The following is a 22,326-nucleotide window of genomic DNA, read 5'->3' as shown; positions in this document are numbered from 1 at the left end:
GAGATGGAAGGGGGTACAGGGTCTGAATAGGTGAGCTCCACTGGGGCCCCACCACCCACAGTAAGGGACCTCCGCAGATTATCCTTCATCTCAGCTTGTCCGCATGACCTCAACAACCCCGAGGTCTGTTCTCTGTCTTCCCCTTTTCCCTCACTTTCCTTTTGACACACACACAGCCACAATCATACACACACGAGCACACACACACACACACACACACACACACACACAGGTTTCTCTCGTACCTCTGTAATATCCAGCTCACCGAGGCCGCTGACCCTCCAGCTCCACCCCGTCGACACCAACACACAAATTCCCCAAACCCGCACACAAGCGCAACCTGGTCTCACACAAAAGAGGGGGGACCCAGTTAGAGAAAATCCAGGCTGATGTGCAGGGCAAACAAGGAGGGGGTGTGGGGTGGGGGGGAGATGAGGAAAGAAAAAAATGCACAAGAGGCTGGGCTTTTCAACTACCAAAACTATTAAATAAAAGGGGGTAGCAGACAAATGCAAGGCGGTGTACGTATAGAACTGCAGGTGTTTGTCTCAAGGGTAGCAGGCGGTTTCTTGAACTTGTGGGGCAATCAAAGCCTACGAGTACCAAGGAATACCCGCTTTAAAAGTCTTAATTTATATGCAAGTTAAACTTTGTTTTTGTATCTTTTTTCCAACTTCCCAACTAAGAGTTCCCTTTGAGCATTTTCAAAAAGAGGCGTCAAGAAAGACGTCTCACATGGTGGTCCTTTTCAGTGAAATCTCTTAGCTTTTTTTTTTTTTTTTTTCCTGTGACTGAAAAATAAAATAGTATTTCATGTCCCAACTGAGCTCCATATTGATACATATAAACTTCTTCCACAAATAAAAACATGGGAAAATCCAGGTCGCGCAGGATTCCGTGGAGGACCCTCTTGTTTGTCCACGTTGAGGTAATGATGGAAAAACAAGTAAGTGGGCAGGTTAAACTGCACGCTTCTGAGGTTGTATTTGCAGAGCTGCAGGTGGATGCCTGAAAGACACGGCTCTGTGTTTCTTGGCTTCACCGCACTTTGTGAATGAGACCTACCAGCTTGTGCTTTATCTCAAGTCAGTAAAAAAGATGCCATTATGGGTTTAGAGGGAGGTTTAAAAAAAAAGTCAAACCTGGATCTTGCAAAATACAATAAAAATGTTTATTTCCTAGAGTATAAAGAAAAATTAATGATTAAATGAGAGATGATTCTTATCATGGTCCTAAACAATTTCTATATTCTTTTAAAGTTGTCTTTGTGTCCAAGTTTAACAAATCATCATTCTGTGGACAATCATTTAGACAGATTTTTAGTGAAGCTGTGCTTCATTACATTGCCATTGAGAATTTATTTTCTTTTTTCTTTTTTTTATAATTCTGTAATAGACCAAAAAAAAAAAAAAAAACAGACAGTGTGGTTTGACATATAAAAATAAATGTTGCATCTTGTTTCCATGATCAGGGAAAGCAACAAATGAAAAAAGAGTCTGTTTAAAGTCCCTGTATGCATTCCATGGTGGTTTCTGATATGGCCTGTGTGGCCTTCTGCCCAGGGCAGCATAAACCAAGGGGTGACATAAGGTAAAAAAAACAAACAAACAGAAAAGTCATAATTTGCCCAGCAAACATGTTTCTTGATGAAGATAAAGTTATCTGATTTAAAGCCATTGGTTAATGTAAAAAGCCATTTTGATGTTTAATGAAAGAGTTGGAATAACATTTGTGCATGCCTATTTTGGAATCTGATTAAACATCTTTATTATAATGGCCATGGATAAACTGCATAATACTAGACTGCATGGAATAATTTTTAACACTCAATCTGCAAACGTTTTATTTACTAGAACACAACACACACACACTGACAGACTGACAGAGGCAGATAATGAAGAAAGGAATATAAAGGGAAGGAAATCACACAAAGTAAGAAACTGGCAGAAAGGATTTAATCTTTACAGGAAAATAAAAAACTACTGAAAAGGGAGTGAGCATATGATAGTGCTCGGTGTAATTCAGCCTGGGATAAATACAGTTAGGAGGGGGAAAATCTTGCTAATAAAATAGCACTAACTATAATAATAATCAGCAATAACAAAACAAAAAAAAAAAAAGCTTTTTCATTGGTATCAGGACCCCCTTGGATTGACATAGCCACGAGAAAAGCCATGTATGGACCAGTCCACATTACGGGGGATTTGAAACAAATCAGTGCTACAGAATCAAGTGCTGCTTAAATAACAAATGTGGACCGAAAAATAAACTAAGCTTTTTGCACCAAACTAAGCACCAATGTTCTCAAACTGTAATAAAAGGGCAACTAATGTTATTTGGGTTTCCATTGGTTGGTCCGCTGAAAAAAGTTTTATTTCAACCATTTACAGAATAAGTCCAAAGCTAATTAAATGCAGTATAATGAGACACATCCAAAAACAACCGAAAGGATGAGCTGTTAGAACAAAAATGGCCTTTGCTTCAAACAGAAACGAAAACGTTCCCAAAAACAAGACCAAGTTTGAACTGAAGCAGATAACAGTGAATCAAGAACCCGTTTACCTCTGAAATTGGAACATGGATCTGGGAATAAAACCCAACTTGTTCCACTTACCAGTTTAGAATCCAACAAGATTCACAACACGTTGTTCTTGGTGATTAACTATTAGGAATACATGCTAATATCAGTGTGCATTGCATGCACTTTAAAACTAAGGAAACATGAACACTTTATCCTTGCAGTTAGCTTTAACCCTTCTGCTACAGAGCAGCCATAGCCTACTTGATTTTGAGGTGGGGCGTTAGTGAGAAAGTTAAAATCTAACCAGCTAAAAACTTAGAAATTGATACGACACAAGGAGGAAATCAGCAGAACATCTGTCTCTACACGTGTTTACCCACGGTTTCTATACTCACTGTATTAAATCGCCTACATAGGCTTGATGCAAGACAAATTTGGACACAAACAGAGACCAGTATTGGCCCTATATTGTCTAGTTCAGGGACCTACAAGCTTTACAGTCCAAAAAGCCATCTTGCCTACAGACGAGTTGAATTAAACTTGTTCAGATACGCATATGTTGCCTGACCTTTTGAAAAAAGACAAGTTATAATTTTTGATACGGATCAACTGTGGGAAATATGTTGTCATCGTTAAAGAAACATCCTTTTATGTCTATTTTGATGACGTAAAAAAAAAATCATAGTTTCCAACATAATGAAAAAATATTGATTTAAAATTAAATATTACTGGCACTTTTAGCATCATTCTGTTGTGAAAATGAAAAGCAATTATTCAAAGAAAAAACGTCTGAAACCTGCATTTATTATCATTATTACATTTAAATACCATACTAAAAATCCAATTTGTAGCCAAAGTTATTAAGAGCCACTGTGGAAGGTCCAAAGAGCCACTTGCGGCTCCAGAGCCACAGGTTGCAGTCCCCTGGTCTAACTGTACCGCTTCAAACCTTGAGAGAAATCTTGTTATCTTAACATCTATAGGTAAACTACCTTCCTCAACCAAAAAAAAAAACCCAAAAAAGTAGCATTTCTTTTGCTTTTACTTTTCTCAAGGAAAAAACTCGCATCAAACTGGGGGAAGAAAAATCCGCTTCATTACTTTACTGAGAGAAAAGTGAGCGAAGACTTCCTGACCGCCAGGGGGCAGTAGTTGCAAACCCAAATGCACAAACGCCTCTCCGGGTTGTTGAGAAAATGCTCAAGAGTAGAGATCACTTTCTGCTGCTAACAGCGGCTAGCCGGGTAATCTCCTGGACAACGCAGTTGTGCTTATTTTAACGCCCGTCCCAGTATTCGTGTATTTTATAACCCAGTGAGTGTGCGAGGCGTCGTCAATGAGAAGCGAGAGCCAGGCGACAGCGGGGAAGGCTCGGAGAGTCGCTTCATGTTCGGCCACTGTTGCTTTCATGCCAGGATGCTAGCACAGAAGCAAGCCAGCTAGCTTGCAGACCTGCTAAAGCAGCCGAAAAGGAGCGCTGTCCGGATGCTTTGAAGAACGACGCATCGCGTTTTGGTGGAGCGTTGTGTGTGTTTTTTTGTTTGTTTGTTTGTTGGTTTGTTTTATTGGAGACGGCCTTGCAGTGATGTCTGGTAACCGGCCGCAGCAGAGCGGTGGTGGGGCAAGTTCAGTGCCTGGTACCAGCAGCAGCAGCAGCAACAACAACAGCAGCACTGGAGGCGCTGGAAGCAACGCCGTCACGAGTAATGGCCCCGCTGCCGGGAATGTTGTGCCCTCTCGGACACTGGCTGGAACCAGCGAGGGAGGAAGCTTCGCTTCCCTAACAGGCAGACCGTCGGCGGCGTCGGGCAGCAGAAAGAAGTCCCTCCACCAGGCTCCCCTGTACAACGGCCTCTTGAACTCCTACGAAGATAAAAGCAACGACTTTGTGTGGTCAGTTGAATATGAAAGCCTGTGTTTGGAGACTGGCAACTCAAAGTAGGTTTGAGAGCTGAACTTTGACACAACTTTCCAACGTTGTTTTTGTTTGTTTTTGTTTTTTCAGTCCGATTTGCTTCGAAATGATAGAGGAGGCGCACATGACAAAGTGTGGACACAGTTTTTGGTAAGTGTTGACGCCAGAGCTGATGCCAGAGAGGCTCAGAGCTGCTGTCCACGGCAGGCAGGGGGAGTGAATGGTCGGAGCTCACATCTGTCTGCAACTTTTACTAAACCCAAAGTACAATACATTTGAGATTTAATGTATTGCGTTGGTTAAAGGGGGGCAGATAACATGAGATTATTATTCTCTGCTCAGGACGTTATAATGTTTGTTTTCATCTATGATGGTTTTGTCTGAACACAACGAACGAAATAAAAATGTAAAACTAAAACAAATGCATAGCCTTAAAAGTAGTGGCAGTGATTGGTTTGAGTGCGTTTAACGAATAAGGAGGGAAATGGGATTTTTTTATTTATTTTTTTAACCCACATATCGACAATCAAGGCGGAATTGTCTGAGTCCAACCTCTGGCCGATGCGTTGGTTCAACCTCTACATCTGTTTATCTATAGCTAAGATAAAAGCTAATATCTTTGGGAGCATCACAAAAGGCAACGGATCAGAGCGCTCTTTTTAGTGAATCTATGTGCTTTTCTATTTGCATGTTTTTAAGTCACTTAGTCTTTTAAATGTGCTTACTTGTATTCTTTTCAGCAACAGCCGAACATCTGCACAACAGGAAAACACACAGTTGTGATTTCCTTAACCACCACTTTGGCTTAACTCTATATCCAGGGTGTATGGAAGGCAGTGAAAGTCCAGCCGAATGGCCAGCTCGGCTGTGTTATTGGCTTGTGGCGTGAAGATGTTTGGCTTGTGAAAAATAAACCAGCTAAAAGTTCTATCCACATTAATATTGTGATAAATGGGCTGGGTTTTGAGGCGTATGGGTGAGCGCTGCCTGGATTTCTGGGAAATCTGGCGGCAGTACAATTCATAGAAGCTGTTTTTTTTAAAGAGGACCAAACTGGAATTTCAAGTTTATTTTTATTATCCAAGATCTTCAGCTGCCATTTTTGAGCACAGCTGTGTTAAAAACCATGTGGTCTGTCCAAAGCATCTTAAGAATGCTTCCTGCAGTGCAGAACCACGGCATCTACGTGTATTGCTAAGGATGGTCCTCAGCGGGGCAGCAGTCCTACCTGTATAGTCTGCTAATGCAGACAACACCAGGAGGAAAAAGTAGCCGTCACAAAGGGAGGACTTGTCCGGGGAAGCTAAGGAAGAATCGCTTCTGATCTTTGAGTTGTACGTGTGGACCGAGACCAGCCGGATCGGAGGAGGAATGCAAACAGATTTGCACAAGTTGCCCTTTGGAAGATGATCATTGTGGTGCCGCAGTGTGTTTCAGCCATCCAACATCGGCGTCCATTATGGTTCTGGGGTCACGGCGGGTCAAACGGTCGCTCGCTCAGCTAACGTTGAAGCTCTTTCCACACGGGTGTAACTCTATTGTTTCAGAGTCTTGGTCCAGATCTGTCAAAAGTTGCTTGTTCACCATAAGGTTTACTAACACCAGTCGATTATCTTGATTCACGTGCCTGTTGTGATGTCACTCTCCCAAATACACAACAAAGCTGGATTAGCCATTTATTTTTCTTTGGTGCAGGTTTTCAAAACATTGTACTTTAAAGTTCAGACTGCGTTAGCACCTCTGTGCGTTTTGTAGCTACTGTCATTTTGTTGGTGAAAATTAAATGCACCCCATGATCGTTACACTTGTTGGCCAGTTCATCCGCTTTTTTTGGTGCTTAGCAGTGATTATAAGTACAATTAGAACCTGCAGCATCCCTCCATGGCTAATCACTGTCTTTCTCTTTCTGTTTGTTTGGATTTATTTTTTTTTCCTATTTCCTGCAGTTTCAAATGTATCCGCCAGAGCTTGGAGGACAGCAACAGATGCCCCAAGTGTAACTATATTGTTGATAATGTGGATCAGCTGTACCCTAACTTTCTTGGTAGGTATTTAGAGTAACAGCCGTTGTCATTTCTTGCAAATGCCATAAGCTTCACTGTGTATTTGTGTACGCTTGTCAAATGTCAACAGAAAATGGCGAGTCAGCACAGTTAATCAGATATCATGAAGGTTAAAAATGTTATCCCGACTAAGTTAAGGCTATGTTGTTACAACCTGAAACCTAAAAAAACAAACAAACAGTCAAAGCAGATGGTGAAAAAGCCAGATAAACTGTTATGTATTCTAATCAGTGCCATACTGCATTATTGATATTTCACATTATGACCTTTTCAATACTTCCTGTTGATTTCTTTTCATTCTGTCCCACTTTGTCCAGTAAATGAACTTATCCTTAAGCAGAAGCAAAGGTCTGAGGAAAAAAGGCTAAAATTAGATCATCCTGTGAGTACGGCTTTGTTTACACCTGCTTTATGTTTTCTTTCCTGGATGGTTTGCTTCATTCTCGCCTTTCCTCTTACTGATCACCGTCTCTGGTCCTTAGAACTGGCCGCGGTGGCAGGTCTTCCAGGATATTTTGAGTCCTGATCAAGAAAACCTGGACCTTGCGAATGTCAATCTGATGTTGGAGCTGCTGGTTCAAAAGAAGAAGCAGCTGGAGGCGGTAAGTAGCATCTTTAAAGAGAAGACGCGAAAAAAATTAATGGGTTATATCAGGCGATCATGGTGGGGGAATGTTTGTTGGCTACACATAGTCTTAGAAATCTCCAACACCAGAGCGGGTCTCAATGTGGCATGCTTATCTGCTATAGACATTTCTATTGGTACCGTAGTGGATCTGTTGTGGTTTTATTCTGTTTGGTCTAAACCAGGTGTGTCCACACTCCCAGCTCCCACACAGCTGATTAAAATGCGTGAATAGTCTGCTTATCACGTCATCAAGTCAAAAAGCCTCAAAGTAGCATTGTTTTGATTCAGGTGTTAAACCAGGGGAATGTCTAAAACATGCAGATCTCCGATCCTCTGACTAACTCATAATGAACATGTATAAAATAGAGTACTGCTCTAGACCTTTAAAAACACTTTCTTAACCTTCTAAGACTCGAACTTTAGTCCAAACGCAGGCTTTTAGACGCCTGAAAAAGATCAGTTTCTCTTCAGTCATAAGTTTGATCAGTTGGGGTCTGTCAAGAGAAGGAGAGAAACATGTACGTTTGAAGAGAAACTAACCCTTGAACGTTACTTGGAGACTGTTGCTTATATAGTTACAGAAATGACCACATCTGCTCAGCCACTCGTCATCTGGAACGGTGGTGTACAAACTTATTGCACTGGGGGCCAAAATCTACGAGTTGAAGTATTTAGTTATTCAAGGGCCATCATTTTATTTTCCCCCAAATTTCAAAACTTTAATGAATGTTATTGTGAATTATTCCTTTTTTTTACCTGCTCAGCAATAACCTAAACATGCAACAGTTAAATGAAATAAAGTAGAAATGAACAAATAATGTTAGGTCTAAAAAAGGGTCTGTTGTTTGTCTTAACAAGACAAACGTGTAGCCTATAGTGTTCTAACTTTTTGGGCCCAGAGTTTTCCCTGTTGTTGGTCTGGAGCAGCGAGTGCAACCTTTACAACCCAAAGAGCCGTTTTCGGCCCTTATTCCAGCCAGATGAAGCTCGCTCAGAGCCTCACATGTCACAGGAGCATTTGCAAAAAGACAGCTTGTAGTTTTTAAGAAGCGTCGGGAAAGGTTGTCATTTTTTATATTGCCATGTTTTTATTGTTAGGTTTTAAATAAAGACACTTCAGCAAAAGCAAGACTGATGCATATTCAGCTATGGGATGTTGATATTTGTGGAAAATTCCGTTTTAAAGAACGCGCAGAGTTTCCAACCTAAGGAGAGAAAAAGGGTTAGATGAAACAATGTGTTGCTGGGACCTTTGGTGTCATTTTCTTGTGCAAGTTCAGTGCAATCTTCCCACGAAAAACAAACTTCTAAAATCTGCCTTTGTTAAAGGTTCTTTATCTTATGCCAAAGTTTTATTCAGAGCCACTTTCAGCTGCTGACCCCTGGTCTAGACGAGGCCGGCAACAGAAACGGGAACTTTAAAAACCTTTGCTGTATTTAGCATCGTGCCCAAGTCTGTTTTTGAATGAAAAGTTGCTGGATGGTTTTTGTCCTAATTACTTTGATATTAGAACCAGAGCAAAAAAAAAAAAAAAAAAAAACATTGATGAATAAAAAATATGTTGTGGTGCATGTACCATTCATGTGCTGCACAAAATGGCTCCACAGGCTGCACTCAAGATCAAGAGCAAGTCGAATGATTATTTATAATAGGATCTTGTCTGAGACTGAAGACCAGAAGTTGTCTTAATAATACAGTTTATACCGATTGTCCCAACTTTACTAGAACTGAAGGACTTCTCCTTTTTCTGCAGTTTGCTACTACTCCTAATAGTGACATGTGAAAGTGCCGGCATCAAATTGAGTAAAACGATTAAAGCCTTTCAGGGGCTGCTTTTAAAAAAAACAGATCAAACAGAAGGTACAGGAAATCCTTTCTGCCACGTTATCACAACCAGAAATGCTGGTTTCTGTTCGTCAGCCTTGCTCCATTTGTACAAATACATGTAAACATTTGTGATAGCACTATGCTACTGTATAGACATGTAGATTTTAGACTGGATTGCTGTGTGCCATGCTGCTGCCGCCTTAGAATTTCCCGATTCTGGGACCAATAAAGTTCACTCCATCTATTTTTATTAGTTATGGGCAGACGGAGTAAAGCGATCAGTCGGAAGCAGCGGTGCAGCTGTGTCGTTTTATTTTGCAAGAATAGCAGCCAGCAATAGGAAGAGCTTAGTGGCTTAGAAGTGGTTTTGTTTGTTTTTCTCAGGGGGATCTTGGTGGGCAGCCACTTCTGGGGGCGTTACGTTTGTTTGGGTATGACGTTTAGGCTGTACAATGAAATGTCAATCATTTAAGCTGTGTCGTCAAGTGTCTGGAGTTTGTGCATCATGTGAATGCATCACTGGGTAATGTTCGACGCGGCGCTTTTATCAGAAGGTCGTAGGCTGATTAATGGCACTTAAGCCTGGTGCAGAAAGACTACTGCCACGTCCGCTCTGTTGTTTTCTCCATCTGTGAGCGAAGGAAAGAGAAGCAGGAGTCACAGGGGAGCCTGCTGACTTCCGTTGGGTCACATCAGCATTTGTCACGCAAAATGGGAACTAGGGGTGACAAATAGGCTTTTTTTTTAGCACATATAAGGATTCTGATTTATCTGACAGTCTGGTTGGGATTGTTATTATGTGAAGCATAATTCACATAAAGGCCTGTTTCAGTGACAAGAACGTGGCAGTCGTTTTATTATTATTATTATTATTATTATTATTATTTCAAATCTGAACCAGTCACAATAGGCCTCTCATCATTGGTCACGTTTATATTTCAACAGATGCGTTTCTACTCCTGCTTGATTGTGCTTGATGTCTTCACTTGTTTTAGGAATCCCAAGCAGCTCAGAGACAGATCCTCATGGAGTTCCTTAAAGAAGCCAGGAGAAACAAGAGAGAGGTACCGCTGCTCTGTAAAATGCACTATATACTTGTATTAAAGCAGAACCGTGTAAGTCTGACCCAAGGATTAGCTTAATCTGCGATCTAGCGAATCATTTTTCAGGTCAATTTACAGCACTCGGTGCGTATGGATGCTCAGTGCAGGCTGGCCTTCTCAGAAACCCGCCTGTTTCTTGAGAGGGTCGGCTCCGGCTCTGATTGGGTCACATGACCTAGAGCGCCACTGCACAGCAGTCTGAGCTCCCGTTAAACACGAGAGCTGACCTTACATGCTTCTGCTTTTCTCCTCCTCACGCCATAGTTTGCCCTGGCCATGGTTGTTATTACTAAATACAGTAAATATAGTTCACAGACCTGCATGTCAGCTCTTCTCCTGTGTTGAAGTTCCTGCAGCCTTTCATAATCAGATGATGGCGCCTATCGTCTGCCCCCTTCTCCTCTTCCTCGGCTCTGCATTTTTGGCCATGCAGTGCTACCTGTGGCCTTAATGATAAGATAAGATAGCTAAACCTGGAAGTTATAGGTGTAGTGCCCCTAGTGGCTGAAAGTCACATGGTGCTGCTTTAAAGACGAATGCGTATATAAACAGCAAAACATGTTTGTGGTTTTGACTTCAACAGCAACTAGATCAGCTTCAGAAAGAGCTGAACTTCCTGGAAGAAGACATTAAACGTGTTGAGGTCAGTAAACGGAGCTTATTTACAATCATTAATCACCCTTATTGGTTTTTAGGGGCCATCATCTAATCACGACTTGTTGTTTATTCAGGAAATAAGTGGGCTTTACTCTCCGATGATGGAGGCAGAGTGCACTGTGCCTAATGTTGAGGCTCCTTCTCCGGCACCCAGGTAATGCTCATAGGTGGATTCTGGTGGCTCAATGATTATTTCACAATTAAATGTTGTTTTGTTCTGATAACACCTATATGAGAAAAATCTCATTATGGAATTGATGGGCTTTTGGGTGTTTTCTTTCTCTTTGTATAGTAGTATAATCGAACCTCCAGATTACAACACACCTCCAGGATTTGGTGCAACAACCCAGGTATGTGGCGCACACTCATGATTATTACCATTGAGCCGTGGGTGTTGCCTCGTTTTTTCTTTGTCGTTCCATATTTACTCCTGAGTTAGATGTAACTTCTGGACTCTCGGTGTTTAGGTGAAGCGACAGACTTGGTATAACAGCACCCTGGCATCAAGAAGAAAGAGGCTAACGGCTCATTTTGAGGATCTGGAGCAGTGCTACTTCTCCAACAAAATGTCACGCATCACAGGTACTTAGATAAGTCAACCTGTTGCAGCTGAGGAGTTCCATATTTGGAGTTAGCTGTGAAATGCGTCATCACAGACACAACTACAAACCACATCCACTGTCACTTTCATGCCACATCTACGGCTAAATGAATACTTTATGAATTACCAAATGTCAAAAAGGAGTGTTAAACATTGATTTAACAGTGTGGAGAGAGTCTGCCGTCATGGGAGTAAGTGACAACCTGTTCAGCCACAGCAAACGCTGGAGATGGCCATCAAAGTTTAGAGGTTGACCTGAGCGCTCTGACAAGTGTAAATACCATGTAGGTGAAACAGGGGTGGCGTGACACCACATAAAACTTTAAAAGTCCAGCAGTTAAAGTTTAAAATTGGTTCTAAAACGGAGTAGCAGCCAGAGGAGAGAAGCCAGGACTGGAGTTCTGCGTTTGTGCTTTCCGAACCAGCATCCAGGGCACTGCAAGTAGGGCTGAGCGTTTTTTTGTTCAATATTTTGGGTTACTTAATATGTTAAAATAATATAAAAAAAAATTTTTTTTACAACTTTGCTTTAGGGTTGGTTGATAAATCGATTTAATCGATTCATTCGAATTTACAATTTACAGACTACATTTTTGGAAAATGGGGATTTTATTTTGCCAGTGCACTCATTGGGCTTCATGAGGAGCATATAGTGCAATGCTAAATATATGTTTATGAAAACATTGACAAAATGTAAAGAGGTTGTTGTTGTTTTTTACCATAATACGAGGCACTTAAATTTACTCATTTACTTATTTTTTTTAAGTTAGTTTGCAGTTACACATGGGAAGTGAAGCCTGTTCTTAGCTCGTCGTGTAAACCCACTAACAGCGAACATTTAGTTGCGTTTTCATTGTTTACACCGGCAGGGCCGCCATCTTGTTTTACCAGCATGTTTCACAGCTTGTATTTAGTTGCACTTTGAATCCAGGTTAACTCCCAGACGAAATGCTTGACATGAAAGCAAGTTTTTAAAATTATTTCTTTTTGTGAAATGAAAAGGTGGAAAAAATATATTAATCGGATTCGGTATAATACAGTCTGAGATTTTATTTATAAGCCATATAGCCCAGCCCTACATTGTTTTAGTTGATGGGCCGTTTTTAGCATTACAACAGTCAAACACTTGTTATAATGTGCCAAGCTTTTTGCATACCTTTTACTGTTTTTCTTTGTTTTTTGTTTTTCCATCTTTTGAGATGAGCTCCAAGACTTTTAGGTCGGAAGGCCTCCTCGCCACCACCCTAATCTTTAGCTTCCTCCACAGATTCTCTGCCTGGGTCATCATTAACCTTAATATCACTTTAATTCAGAAGATAATTATTTGAAACCTTTAAATGAAATGACTTCAGAAATTAATTACATTATCATATAAAAGCCAAATATCAGTTTTTCCCTGTTATGAGATTAAATATTTATCTTGAAAATCTACCATGTTTATCAATATTTTTGCTTCTTACATAAATGTACAATGTATAAATGTAAGAGAACATAAAGCTGAGTGTCTGCTGTTTGTCTAGATGAGGGCCGCAACTTGAACCAGCTGGATGATTTTATGGAGTGCTTGTCTAAATTCACCCGCTACAACACTGTGCGGCCGCTGGCCACCCTCTCCTACGCCAGTGACCTCTATAACGGCTCCAGTATTGTCTCTAGGTATGGAAAACCAAAGCTTTGCTGTACTTTTTAGGGTATTTGTAACGAAACCCTTAAAGACTCAAGTCACCGTTGTCATTCCGCTAAAAGATTAGTATTTGATGTCACAAAGACAACTTTCCTGAAGTATTTGGTACGGCTGAATTTTGCCGTCGCTCACTGCCTGCTCTGTGTTTCAGTATTGAGTTTGACCGCGACTGTGACTACTTCGCCATCGCTGGTGTGACCAAAAAGATCAAGGTTTTTGAGTACGGAACTGTGATCCAGGATGCGGTGGACATCCACTACCCTGTCAATGAAATGACGTGTAATTCCAAAATCAGGTGAGCCCCTAAGAAGCAGGATGCAAATCTGTTTTAAGTTGTGCACGACTCGATCGGTAAAAGTCTTTTCAGTCCACGAGAGAGTTAAAAATAGACGGTGCCCCTCAACTTTTTTCCTCACTTGGCAGCCACAGACCTCGGTGAGTTTTCGGGTCCCTGTCTACCACATGTTTACTGCTTCCCTACATGGCTCTTGAAAAAAAAGTGTGAAATGGGTAATAGTTAAGGCTTTAAACAATGGCTTTCTAATCTAGACTCTTCCATAAAGGCTAGGTTTGTGACGTGGATGACAAATGGTTCTCCTCTGCTTCTCACCTCTTTATATCCATTTATGTGGCCAGCCATGTCTTGGCAGGTTTAAGGTTGTGCCACACTCATTCTAAAACGGGCTGAATACAAACAGACAGATATTATCTGCAAAAAGTTTGACCACCATGTATTTATTCGTTTATTTTATTGCACAATTGTGCTATTCTTTGTGTTGGTCTGTCCCCAATACTGCTCTGAGAATACACAAGTTAAATCAAGAACAATAATATACAACGATATTTAGCAATCACATCACAATTAAACAGTATCGTAACCTAAGTGTGAACTGTCGTGTCTACTGGTGAGAAGCAAACCTCAAAGTAGTTCTAATTCTCTGTAACTAACTAAACGACAGGTTCTAGTACCAAAGATGTCAGCAATCAACTGACCGTCCATGTTCTCCTTTCTTGTAGCTGTATCAGCTGGAGCAGTTATCACAAGAACCTTCTGGCCAGCAGCGACTATGAGGGCACCGTCATTCTGTGGGACGGGTTCACCGGCCAGCGGTCCAAAGTCTACCAGGTGTGACGCTCCCACCGGCCCTTTTTTTTAGCCCGTGGGCTTTGTTTCTGCTCGTTATTGCAATCATAGGTGTCGCTTTTGTCAGTCTTGTGAAGTTTAGGCTTTCTATTTTCTCAGGAGCACGAAAAACGGTGTTGGAGTGTTGACTTCAATCTGATGGACCCCAAGCTTTTAGCCTCCGGTTCTGATGATGCCAAAGGTAAACGACAACCCTGATGTCCCGTCCGGCCTTTGTCTGTCCCTGCTTGTCAGAGCGTGGACCGGGGGGGGCAGCCATTGGGTGAGAGGCGGGGCGCGCCCTGGCCGGGTCGCCGGTCCACCACCGGGTCCAGAACTAACCAATTATCAACATTTCAGATAACAAATAGATGCAGTGAATGTTTGCCGAGTTGTTGAGTTTTCTGTTGCTGACGATTAAAGCACATCACCAACAGCATTACTGCTTTACTGACGTGTGGAAATAAAACGGCACACCTTGCAGGCACATTCTTGTGGAGGACCCGGTATTTGGGGCTTCCAGGAAAAATCAGTCCCAAACAACTGCTTCATTGAGCTCGGTGTTGACCCAAGTTTTGTAATGAGTTTGTTTTTTTCCCTCTGCAGTAAAGCTGTGGTCAACCAATCTTGACAACTCCGTGGCTAGCATCGAGGCTAAAGCTAACGTGTGCTGCGTGAAATTCAGTCCGACCTCCAGATATCACCTGGCCTTCGGCTGCGCAGGTAAGGCAATCACGTGTCAGTTTTTGGATCCGATGTTGTTTGTCCTGGGTTCACATGTTTGTGCTGTGCTGGCAGATCTAATCGTGTTTCGCTCCCATTTTGATGGATTATTTTTGTGGCGCTACCTCCCACCGCATTAATTCCTCTGTGAAAAAGCTCCGTATCTGCTGTGGTCACTCTCTCTCCGGTGGTCCAGACAAACATTTATAACTGCCCCAAAGCAGAGCAGCAATCATAACAAATATTCGGTTATGGATCTTTCCTATCGCCAGCCCTGAAGAGCAAAGTTGAAAAACAAGCAGCATGGAAACTGTGCGTCTCTGAGGTCGACTAAACCAAAGGAAAGAGGAAACCTTTCCTTGACCTTACACAAGCAGGAGTTGCAGTCCGTCAATTGAGAAAAACAGCTTTTGATTAAAAAAAAAACAAAAAAAACGATTCTTGTTACAACACAAGTCCACAGGAGCGTTGCCCCATGTCTCTATGGCTTCATACCGCTGTGGTTTCTGAATAACACGGAAACTGCTTAACGGATGCGTTTCTTCCACTGCCCGTGTTTTTTTTTTTTTTTTTTTTTTTTTTTTCCCCTCCCTACAGATCACTGTGTGCACTACTATGATCTACGCAACACTAAGCAGCCAATCATGGTGTTCAAAGGCCACAGGAAAGCGGTGTCCTACGCCAAGTTTGTGAATGGAGAGGAGATAGTTTCTGCGTAAGTTGCCTTTCTAATTCTTTTTAGATCTCTTGTCTTTTTAAACCTTTGTTTTTTTTATGTGTAAAATAAATGTTTGGCATCAGTGCGTGGTGTTTGATACTAAACGTTGTTTGCGCGGATAATTCATGTCACAGTAGCTCTTCCACCGCCATTGGCGCATTAGACTAGTTGTGCTTATAGTAAGTTTTTAATTAGACACGATTAAGGTGCTTTTGCTGGCAAATATTTATGGATCACTATTCGGCTTTATTTACTGATGACATCAACCCGGCCTGAAAACACAGGAAAAGCTGCTTGTTCCTTAAACGGTGTGTTTTCAGTCACTGGCCTGCGCTGTTAGGAAAATTCTGCCATCTCCAGACTTTATCCCATGTCCCATCTCTGAAAGGATTTATCCATCCTTCATTCTCGCCATCACTACATCAACCATCTTTTTGTCTGTCTGTCTGTCATATTTCCTTTCAGCTGTCCATCTCTCTCTGCCCATATATTGATCTGTTTATCCATCCAGTCACCTATCTGTTTGAACTTCTGAAGTGATTTAATTTATTTGTATAGGGATGTGTGTTAACAACCATACATTAACATTTATATATAAAACGTTAATTTGCTGTCCTGTTTATCCAGCCCTCCATCCATTTGTCCATCATCCTTCCATCCACCCATCCATCTTTCTCTCCTTCTCGCTGTCCCTAAATCTGTACTTACATCCTGAGACCTCTGGAAAAGTTGGGAATTTTTATCATGAGCTTTGTCACCTTGATGTCTGGGCAATCCACGCTGCCCAGACAAAGCGGAAATCTGAAGCTGTTGAGTTTCAGCTAGTCGCAGTATTTTTAAAAAAACACGCTACATGAAGCGTTTTAGTTTCTTAAAAAAAAAAACTTCCACAAATGTTATCTGCAGGTCGACAGACAGTCAGCTGAAGTTGTGGAACGTCAACAAACCTCACTGCCTGCGCTCCTTCAAGGGTCACATTAATGAGAAGAACTTTGTTGGCTTGGCGTCCAACGGAGACTATGTTGCCTGTGGTAAGCACAGACTCTGAAGTTCAGCAATCTGCTTTAAGTTAATATGTCGCCACATTTCTCCACAGCCCAAAACGACCCATGACTCTTTTTCTTTCCCGTTCCTCTCCTCTTAGGCAGCGAAAACAACTCTTTGTATCTGTACTACAAAGGACTTTCCAAGACACTGTTAACGTTCAAGTTTGACACGGTCAAAAGTGTCCTGGACAAGGACAAGAAGGAAGACGACACCAACGAGTTTGTCAGCGCCGTCTGCTGGAGGGCGCTGCCTGACGGAGTGAGTGACCGATTACGTCAAAGCGTCTGTTGGTTGCAGTGATTTTAGAAACTTTGTACACTGTTTAATCTGTTTGGCCGGCTGTGAAAAGGTTAAACGATCTGAACAGGTTCCTCTAATACTTTCTCTGTTTTACAGGAGTCAAATGTTCTTATTGCTGCAAACAGTCAAGGAACAATCAAGGTTTGTGTTCAAAACATTTTCATGTTCTGCCTATTTTACATCCGGGGAAAAATTTGAGAAGTTCAGTGAAGTATGGATAGAGTGTGTTATCATGCATCCGGCTTCGAAGATGAATCTCAACCATCTCTGAAATACCCACAGCCAGTTACTCGGAGTTAACTATTTTGAAGACGACCACTTTTGATTTATTTACCCATAATTCCCAACTGCAAGTGCAAAAACCAGACATGGACTGTAATCTGAGTGATGCTGTCTATCTCGGGTGGATGAGTTCTTAGATGGGAGGAGATTTTACTAGTAGTTTTGGGAAAAGTAAAAATATTAGTTTTTTTTTTTATTGTATCAACTTAAAAAAAAAAGTGTCTGGCAACGAGTTTGTTTTGAGAGTGAAATTGTCCGGTCCAGGTTCAAACAGTCCAGACTTTAAACTAGATGTGGTCATAATGAGTCCAGGCTTATTGGATTAAAAGATGACCCACATGGTGACAGGGTGTCAGCCTCGAAGGAAACCTGTGCTGATAGCAGCTGAATAACTGTTTGCGAATAATAGATTTTTGTCAGCTTGGGGAAAGATGGATATCTAGTGTAGCGAATAATGTAATAATCTTTATTGATTATGAGGGATAACAGCAAAGTCAACGACCCGAACCATTTCTCTGTCCACTGTCGCCACATGCTTGTTCAGAAGGAGGTAATGGTGCAGAGTAAAGGCTCCATGCCATCGGTAGGGTGTCTCGTTTTAGTGTCTTTTCTGGCATTTAAGATCAGACTAGACTCTTGTCTTTGAATCTAATGGATATACATGCTTGCATTGTATTCTTTTAAATTTGATTTAATGTGTTTAGTGTAATACATATGATTAGAGATGAACTGGACCGGTTTTTTTCATGCGACGTATCTTTTTAGATGTTTGGTGTGTGGAAATGAATGTTTTGTTAGATGTATTCTTAACCTTCAGTCATTTGTAAAAACATGACTACCTTGCTTTTTGTCTTTGTTGCATTTCGATCATTTTGGCTTTAAAGTATTAAATAAAGTCAGTCATTCTGTACTTTATTTCATCTCATAGGTGCTTGAGCTCGTCTGAAAAGCTGTGCGTCTCGTGCCGACTTTAGAACCACGGTCAGCTTTCCTGCCTGACGGAGGACCAGACGGATGGAGGGAGATCTCAGGCTTCCCGCAGAGCACCAAGAGAGCTAAAATACCCAACGGAACTGCTCCTATTTTAGTTTTATTTTGTGGTCTGGTTTCTTTTTTGTGGGCAGCGGGACACACGTGGGACCAGTGTCAGTAAAGCAGGTGATGCCGGGGGGGGTTTTTCCGGGTGTTTTTGGCAACAACACAAGGACTGAAATTGAGGCCCAAAGCCCAAGGAGACTTTGAAGAAAGGCTTTTTTGTTTTATTTTACAGCATTATATTAGCTTCAGTAAAACCTCTTTCTTTTAGGTCAAATCAAAGTTTATATTTTTTTTTATCAAGTTTCTTTTTTTTTTTACCGTTTGGTGCGTTTTCTCTTTTAAAGGCCAAAGCACAAGACAGAATGACATGCAGAAATGTCTTCACTGAAAGCTTTTATCACCCATCATTGTTTGTCTACCCTCTGGTTCTCCCCTTTCTTGTAGCTTTTCAATCCGCCAAATTGGGAGAAAGTTGTTTTAATAAATATGACTTGAATTTCATCCACGTTAGTCTGAAATCACAGTGAGCGTCTTCTTAGTTAAAGGCCGCTGCGCTCCGTGGAACTGGAATATTTGTTGTCTTTGGGCTGTTTCTTGCTTGATAAAACATCAAAACCTTGCAGAATCGGGTTTTAGATCTTTTATAGTAGCAACGGAAACTTTCTTCATGTACTTTAGGCTTCAAACGTGTCACCTGTGCTGAGCGGCACTGTAATTTAAGGAGAACTGCTGTCAGTTTTTGTTGTGTGGAGATCCATTAAGACGCATGGAGAGGATTGAAGAGGCACCACCGAGACCTGCCTGTTTTATGACGACTGAGTGAGAGAGATGTTTTTGTATTTGTATAACTGAATAAATTATTTCAGAACAACCTCTGTCGCTATCCCCTCCATTTTTTCCCTTTATTTCAACTTGATTAAAGAATGATTTTGACTCTTTATGAGGGGTCGAATGTAAAAGGCCTTAATGAAGTTGTGGAGACACTTCCAGTTCTTTCATGATGAGCTCAAGTGATTTTCTTACCTCTCTTACTATTCTCACTGTGCATAGTGGGAATTAAACTGATCACCATTACTGTTGTTTATTTAAGCTGAATTATTTGACTGCAGATATGTGCCAGTTCTGTTGCTGAGTTATTGTCAAAGTATGGCCTAGAGCTGCTCTTTTACTGAGCCTTTGACATTAAGGCCATTCTCTGATCTGCTTTGTGTTTTACATTTGATTTTCCGACTGACTTCCCCGATTGAACCCCACGCAGCTATTTTCTTGAATTACCTTTTAATTAAAGACTCGGTTACTCAGAACCAGCAGCTTGCATCTCGTCTGATGGGTGTGCTGTTTTCTATTACCCTCCTAACCCTACTAGTGAATTATTTACCATGTAGCAGGTGACAGACCTGGTCTGTAAGCAGTTATTCTGAGCACATTAGATGTAATATGCATTGTGTGACTTTATGAATGAAATGGTACAGGAACAGCTGTAATCTGAGGGCCCAGGGTTTTAAGTCTTTCCAGACACCAAATAGAAGTTGACCTACTGTAGCTGACCATAACGCTGATCATTAAAAATGGACCTTACATCAAACCCATCGACTGGTCAGAGCACCTTGTGTCCCAAGTGAAATACGGTGATTTTGAATGTCTGCATGTTTCCACTCTGCAGAGCCAGCGGAGGAATGTCTGGATAAAAGGGATGTCGATTTTAATCAGTTTAGATATTTGTTCCTTGAGTAAAGCGTTACACTGAACAGATTCAACTTCACTTGAAAGCCCTACCGCTAATTGGCCAAATATAAACCTGGTTGACCAGAGAAAACACAACTTCAGCCATCTGTATCAGGAATTTGAGCATTAGACTGAATATCTGCAGGACATGATCTGTGCTGGGTAAGTAGAGATCCAAGCAATGTTAGGTGTGCCATGCATTCATTCTGCACATCCTACACCCCACCTAAACAAGGTACCAAAGCGGGTAAATGTGTGGATTTCGAATTGCGTACTCTGGAGCTCTAATGCAAACATTAGACATTGTTGAAACTTAACAAGGGAGTTGACTGGAATTAGGAAGATACTCATTTGCAGATGCTATGGCTCTGACTTCCCAGGTGAGAATCTGGGAAGTCAGCGCTCCCCCCAGGGAAATAATCCCTGGCATTTCACACACAGATCAGGGCCTTTCTTTCCCTGCTGGGAAGCTGATCTTTTTGCCAACTGCTGGATGTTTGTCTGAGCCACTTTCACACATAACTTGGACAGTAGCTTGAAAACAGCAGATGATTAGATTCTGAATTTCTCTTCAGTTGCCCCTTAATTGCATCTTTAAAATCAATATGATAACAGCTTTCTAACCCAAAAACAGGAGGGTGCTTCTGGGAATAAATACATTTCTAGGTTAGTAGCTTTAATCAGGTCACTCTTTGTTTTAGTAAACAAGAATTAATTGTAGAGCTTCTTCATAATTGTTTGCCAAGACAAACTCCTTTTACTTTCATATAATTAATCTTATAGATAAATAAACAGGGGAATGTTTCTTCCAACTCTTTATATTTATATATATATATATATATATATATATATATATATATATATATATATATATATATATATATATGTGTGTGTGTGTAAAGAAAGATAGGATTATACTATCGCATATTTTATTATATGTGCTTTGTTCATTTTTATCCATTTTCCCTTTGTTGTAATTTTTGCACTGTGTATGGATTGACTTACAAGATCTTAATAATAATACAACAAACATTAAACAAGTACAATGGCTATGAAAATACTCATGAAATCATGGTCAACATAAAACTTATTGGACAAGTATTTGCACAAAAAGAAAACACCCAAAAAAAACTCTTTAATATCAAAAAGAAAGTAATCGATTATAAAGGTCATGTCAATTAATTATCGATATTAAAGATATATAAAATGTTTCTATGAATACTGACCGATTCAGAGCTGTATTAAGTAGATGCACCATTGGCTGCTATCACGACACCCAGTCTACATTCATATGTCTCCGTCAGCATTTTATTTCTCGCTCCTTGTGAAACTGCTCCCGCTCTGCCATGTTGCTCTGGGTTGGGCATTAACAATTCTCTTCAGGTACAGCCGAAAAGTCACGATAGGATCGAGATAAGGGTTTCAATTTGGCCACTCCAGAACATCCACCTTGCTGCCTTTGAACCATTTATGTGTAGCCTTTGTTCTTGTGGTGGTTCTCTCCCTGCAAAAGAAGAAGAAAAAAGTCATAGTTCTCTAAGAGTCTGAATCTGATTTTCCCTTTTGGAAATGCTGATATATTTCAACATTCATGCTTACCCGTCTACATTTTAGGTCTTCCACAGCCTCCCACTAAGAGGAATGCCTAGAGCATGATGCTGCCAACACCGTGCTTCAAGGTGGAGATTGTTTGTGAGGACAGACAGCCTTTAGACAAGTGCCATGGCTTCATTCATAGCCATAGATGTAACGAAACTCTGTGGGATGTCCAGTGTGCTGCAGATCTTCTGGAGCCACAACCTGACTTCTACATGTCAGTGGTCTTTTCTTTAAGTTGTTTGGAGTGTTGTTGTTGTTGTTTTTTTTTTGTTTTTTTTGTCTTTATGTTATAGTTGATGCAGGATTATTGAAGAACAAGAAATCAGACATCCCAGACAAATGTGGTTTCATACTAAAATCACTTGACACAACTTTTGATTTCAAGCAATTTTAATTTCAGTAAGGGAGACATCAATTAGTGTGAATAAGGTGAGTTAATTCAAAGCTAGTGAACATTTATGTAATTGCTTATTTTGCACATTTTTAATTAAGTAACATAGTTTGTAAAAATTTGTTTTCATTTTGACATTAAAGAATATTTTCAAATTCTTTAAAGAACATGTTTTTGTTTCCATTTACCATGTTTTAAGGGGGGGCACTAAAACGGGGTAAATCCTATGGGCATTGTACATTGAACAAATTAACAATTTAGTATGTGAACACCATCAGAAAATATTTGCGTTGTGAAATTCCGAGACAAGAAATTAATTATAAACGCAATAAAACCTACAATTTAACTATGACAAGTAACAAAGGCAAAAATGTCTAAGC

General features: G+C 40.8%; 1 protein-coding gene across 1 annotated transcript; it reads left to right on the top strand.

The window, feature by feature from the left end:
- Nucleotides 1-3,574: 3,574 nt before the first annotated feature.
- Nucleotides 3,575-19,106, top strand: cop1 (COP1 E3 ubiquitin ligase). Its single transcript, XM_012882824.3, has 20 exons — nt 3,575-4,414; nt 4,527-4,586; nt 6,383-6,480; nt 6,817-6,881; nt 6,982-7,101; nt 9,951-10,019; nt 10,642-10,701; nt 10,790-10,869; nt 11,008-11,065; nt 11,183-11,297; nt 12,837-12,972; nt 13,152-13,295; nt 14,018-14,126; nt 14,244-14,325; nt 14,730-14,846; nt 15,444-15,561; nt 16,471-16,595; nt 16,709-16,869; nt 17,008-17,052; nt 18,122-19,106. The coding sequence occupies exons 1-20, from the start codon at nt 4,107-4,109 to the stop codon at nt 18,137-18,139; spliced, it is 2,088 nt and encodes a 695-aa protein (XP_012738278.2). The 5' UTR covers nt 3,575-4,106; the 3' UTR covers nt 18,140-19,106.
- Nucleotides 19,107-22,326: the final 3,220 nt, after the last annotated feature.

This window comes from Fundulus heteroclitus, unplaced genomic scaffold (genome assembly GCF_011125445.2).
Source record: "Fundulus heteroclitus isolate FHET01 unplaced genomic scaffold, MU-UCD_Fhet_4.1 scaffold_133, whole genome shotgun sequence".
Lineage (NCBI taxonomy): Eukaryota > Metazoa > Chordata > Actinopteri > Cyprinodontiformes > Fundulidae > Fundulus > Fundulus heteroclitus.
The sequence above is the reverse complement of the archived record's forward strand: the minus strand, read 5'-3'. Positions and strand labels throughout refer to the sequence as shown.

Excerpts from the sequence above, each read along its gene's own strand:
- cop1 (XM_012882824.3), top strand. The coding sequence starts at position 4,107 with ATGTCTGGTAACCGGCCGCAGCAGAGCGGTGGTGGGGCAAGTTCAGTG. Across the intron at positions 10,870-11,007 it reads GCTCCTTCTCCGGCACCCAG|TAGTATAATCGAACCTCCAG; the intron begins GTAATGCTCATA and ends CTCTTTGTATAG. Across the intron at positions 12,973-13,151 it reads GGCTCCAGTATTGTCTCTAG|TATTGAGTTTGACCGCGACT; the intron begins GTATGGAAAACC and ends TCTGTGTTTCAG.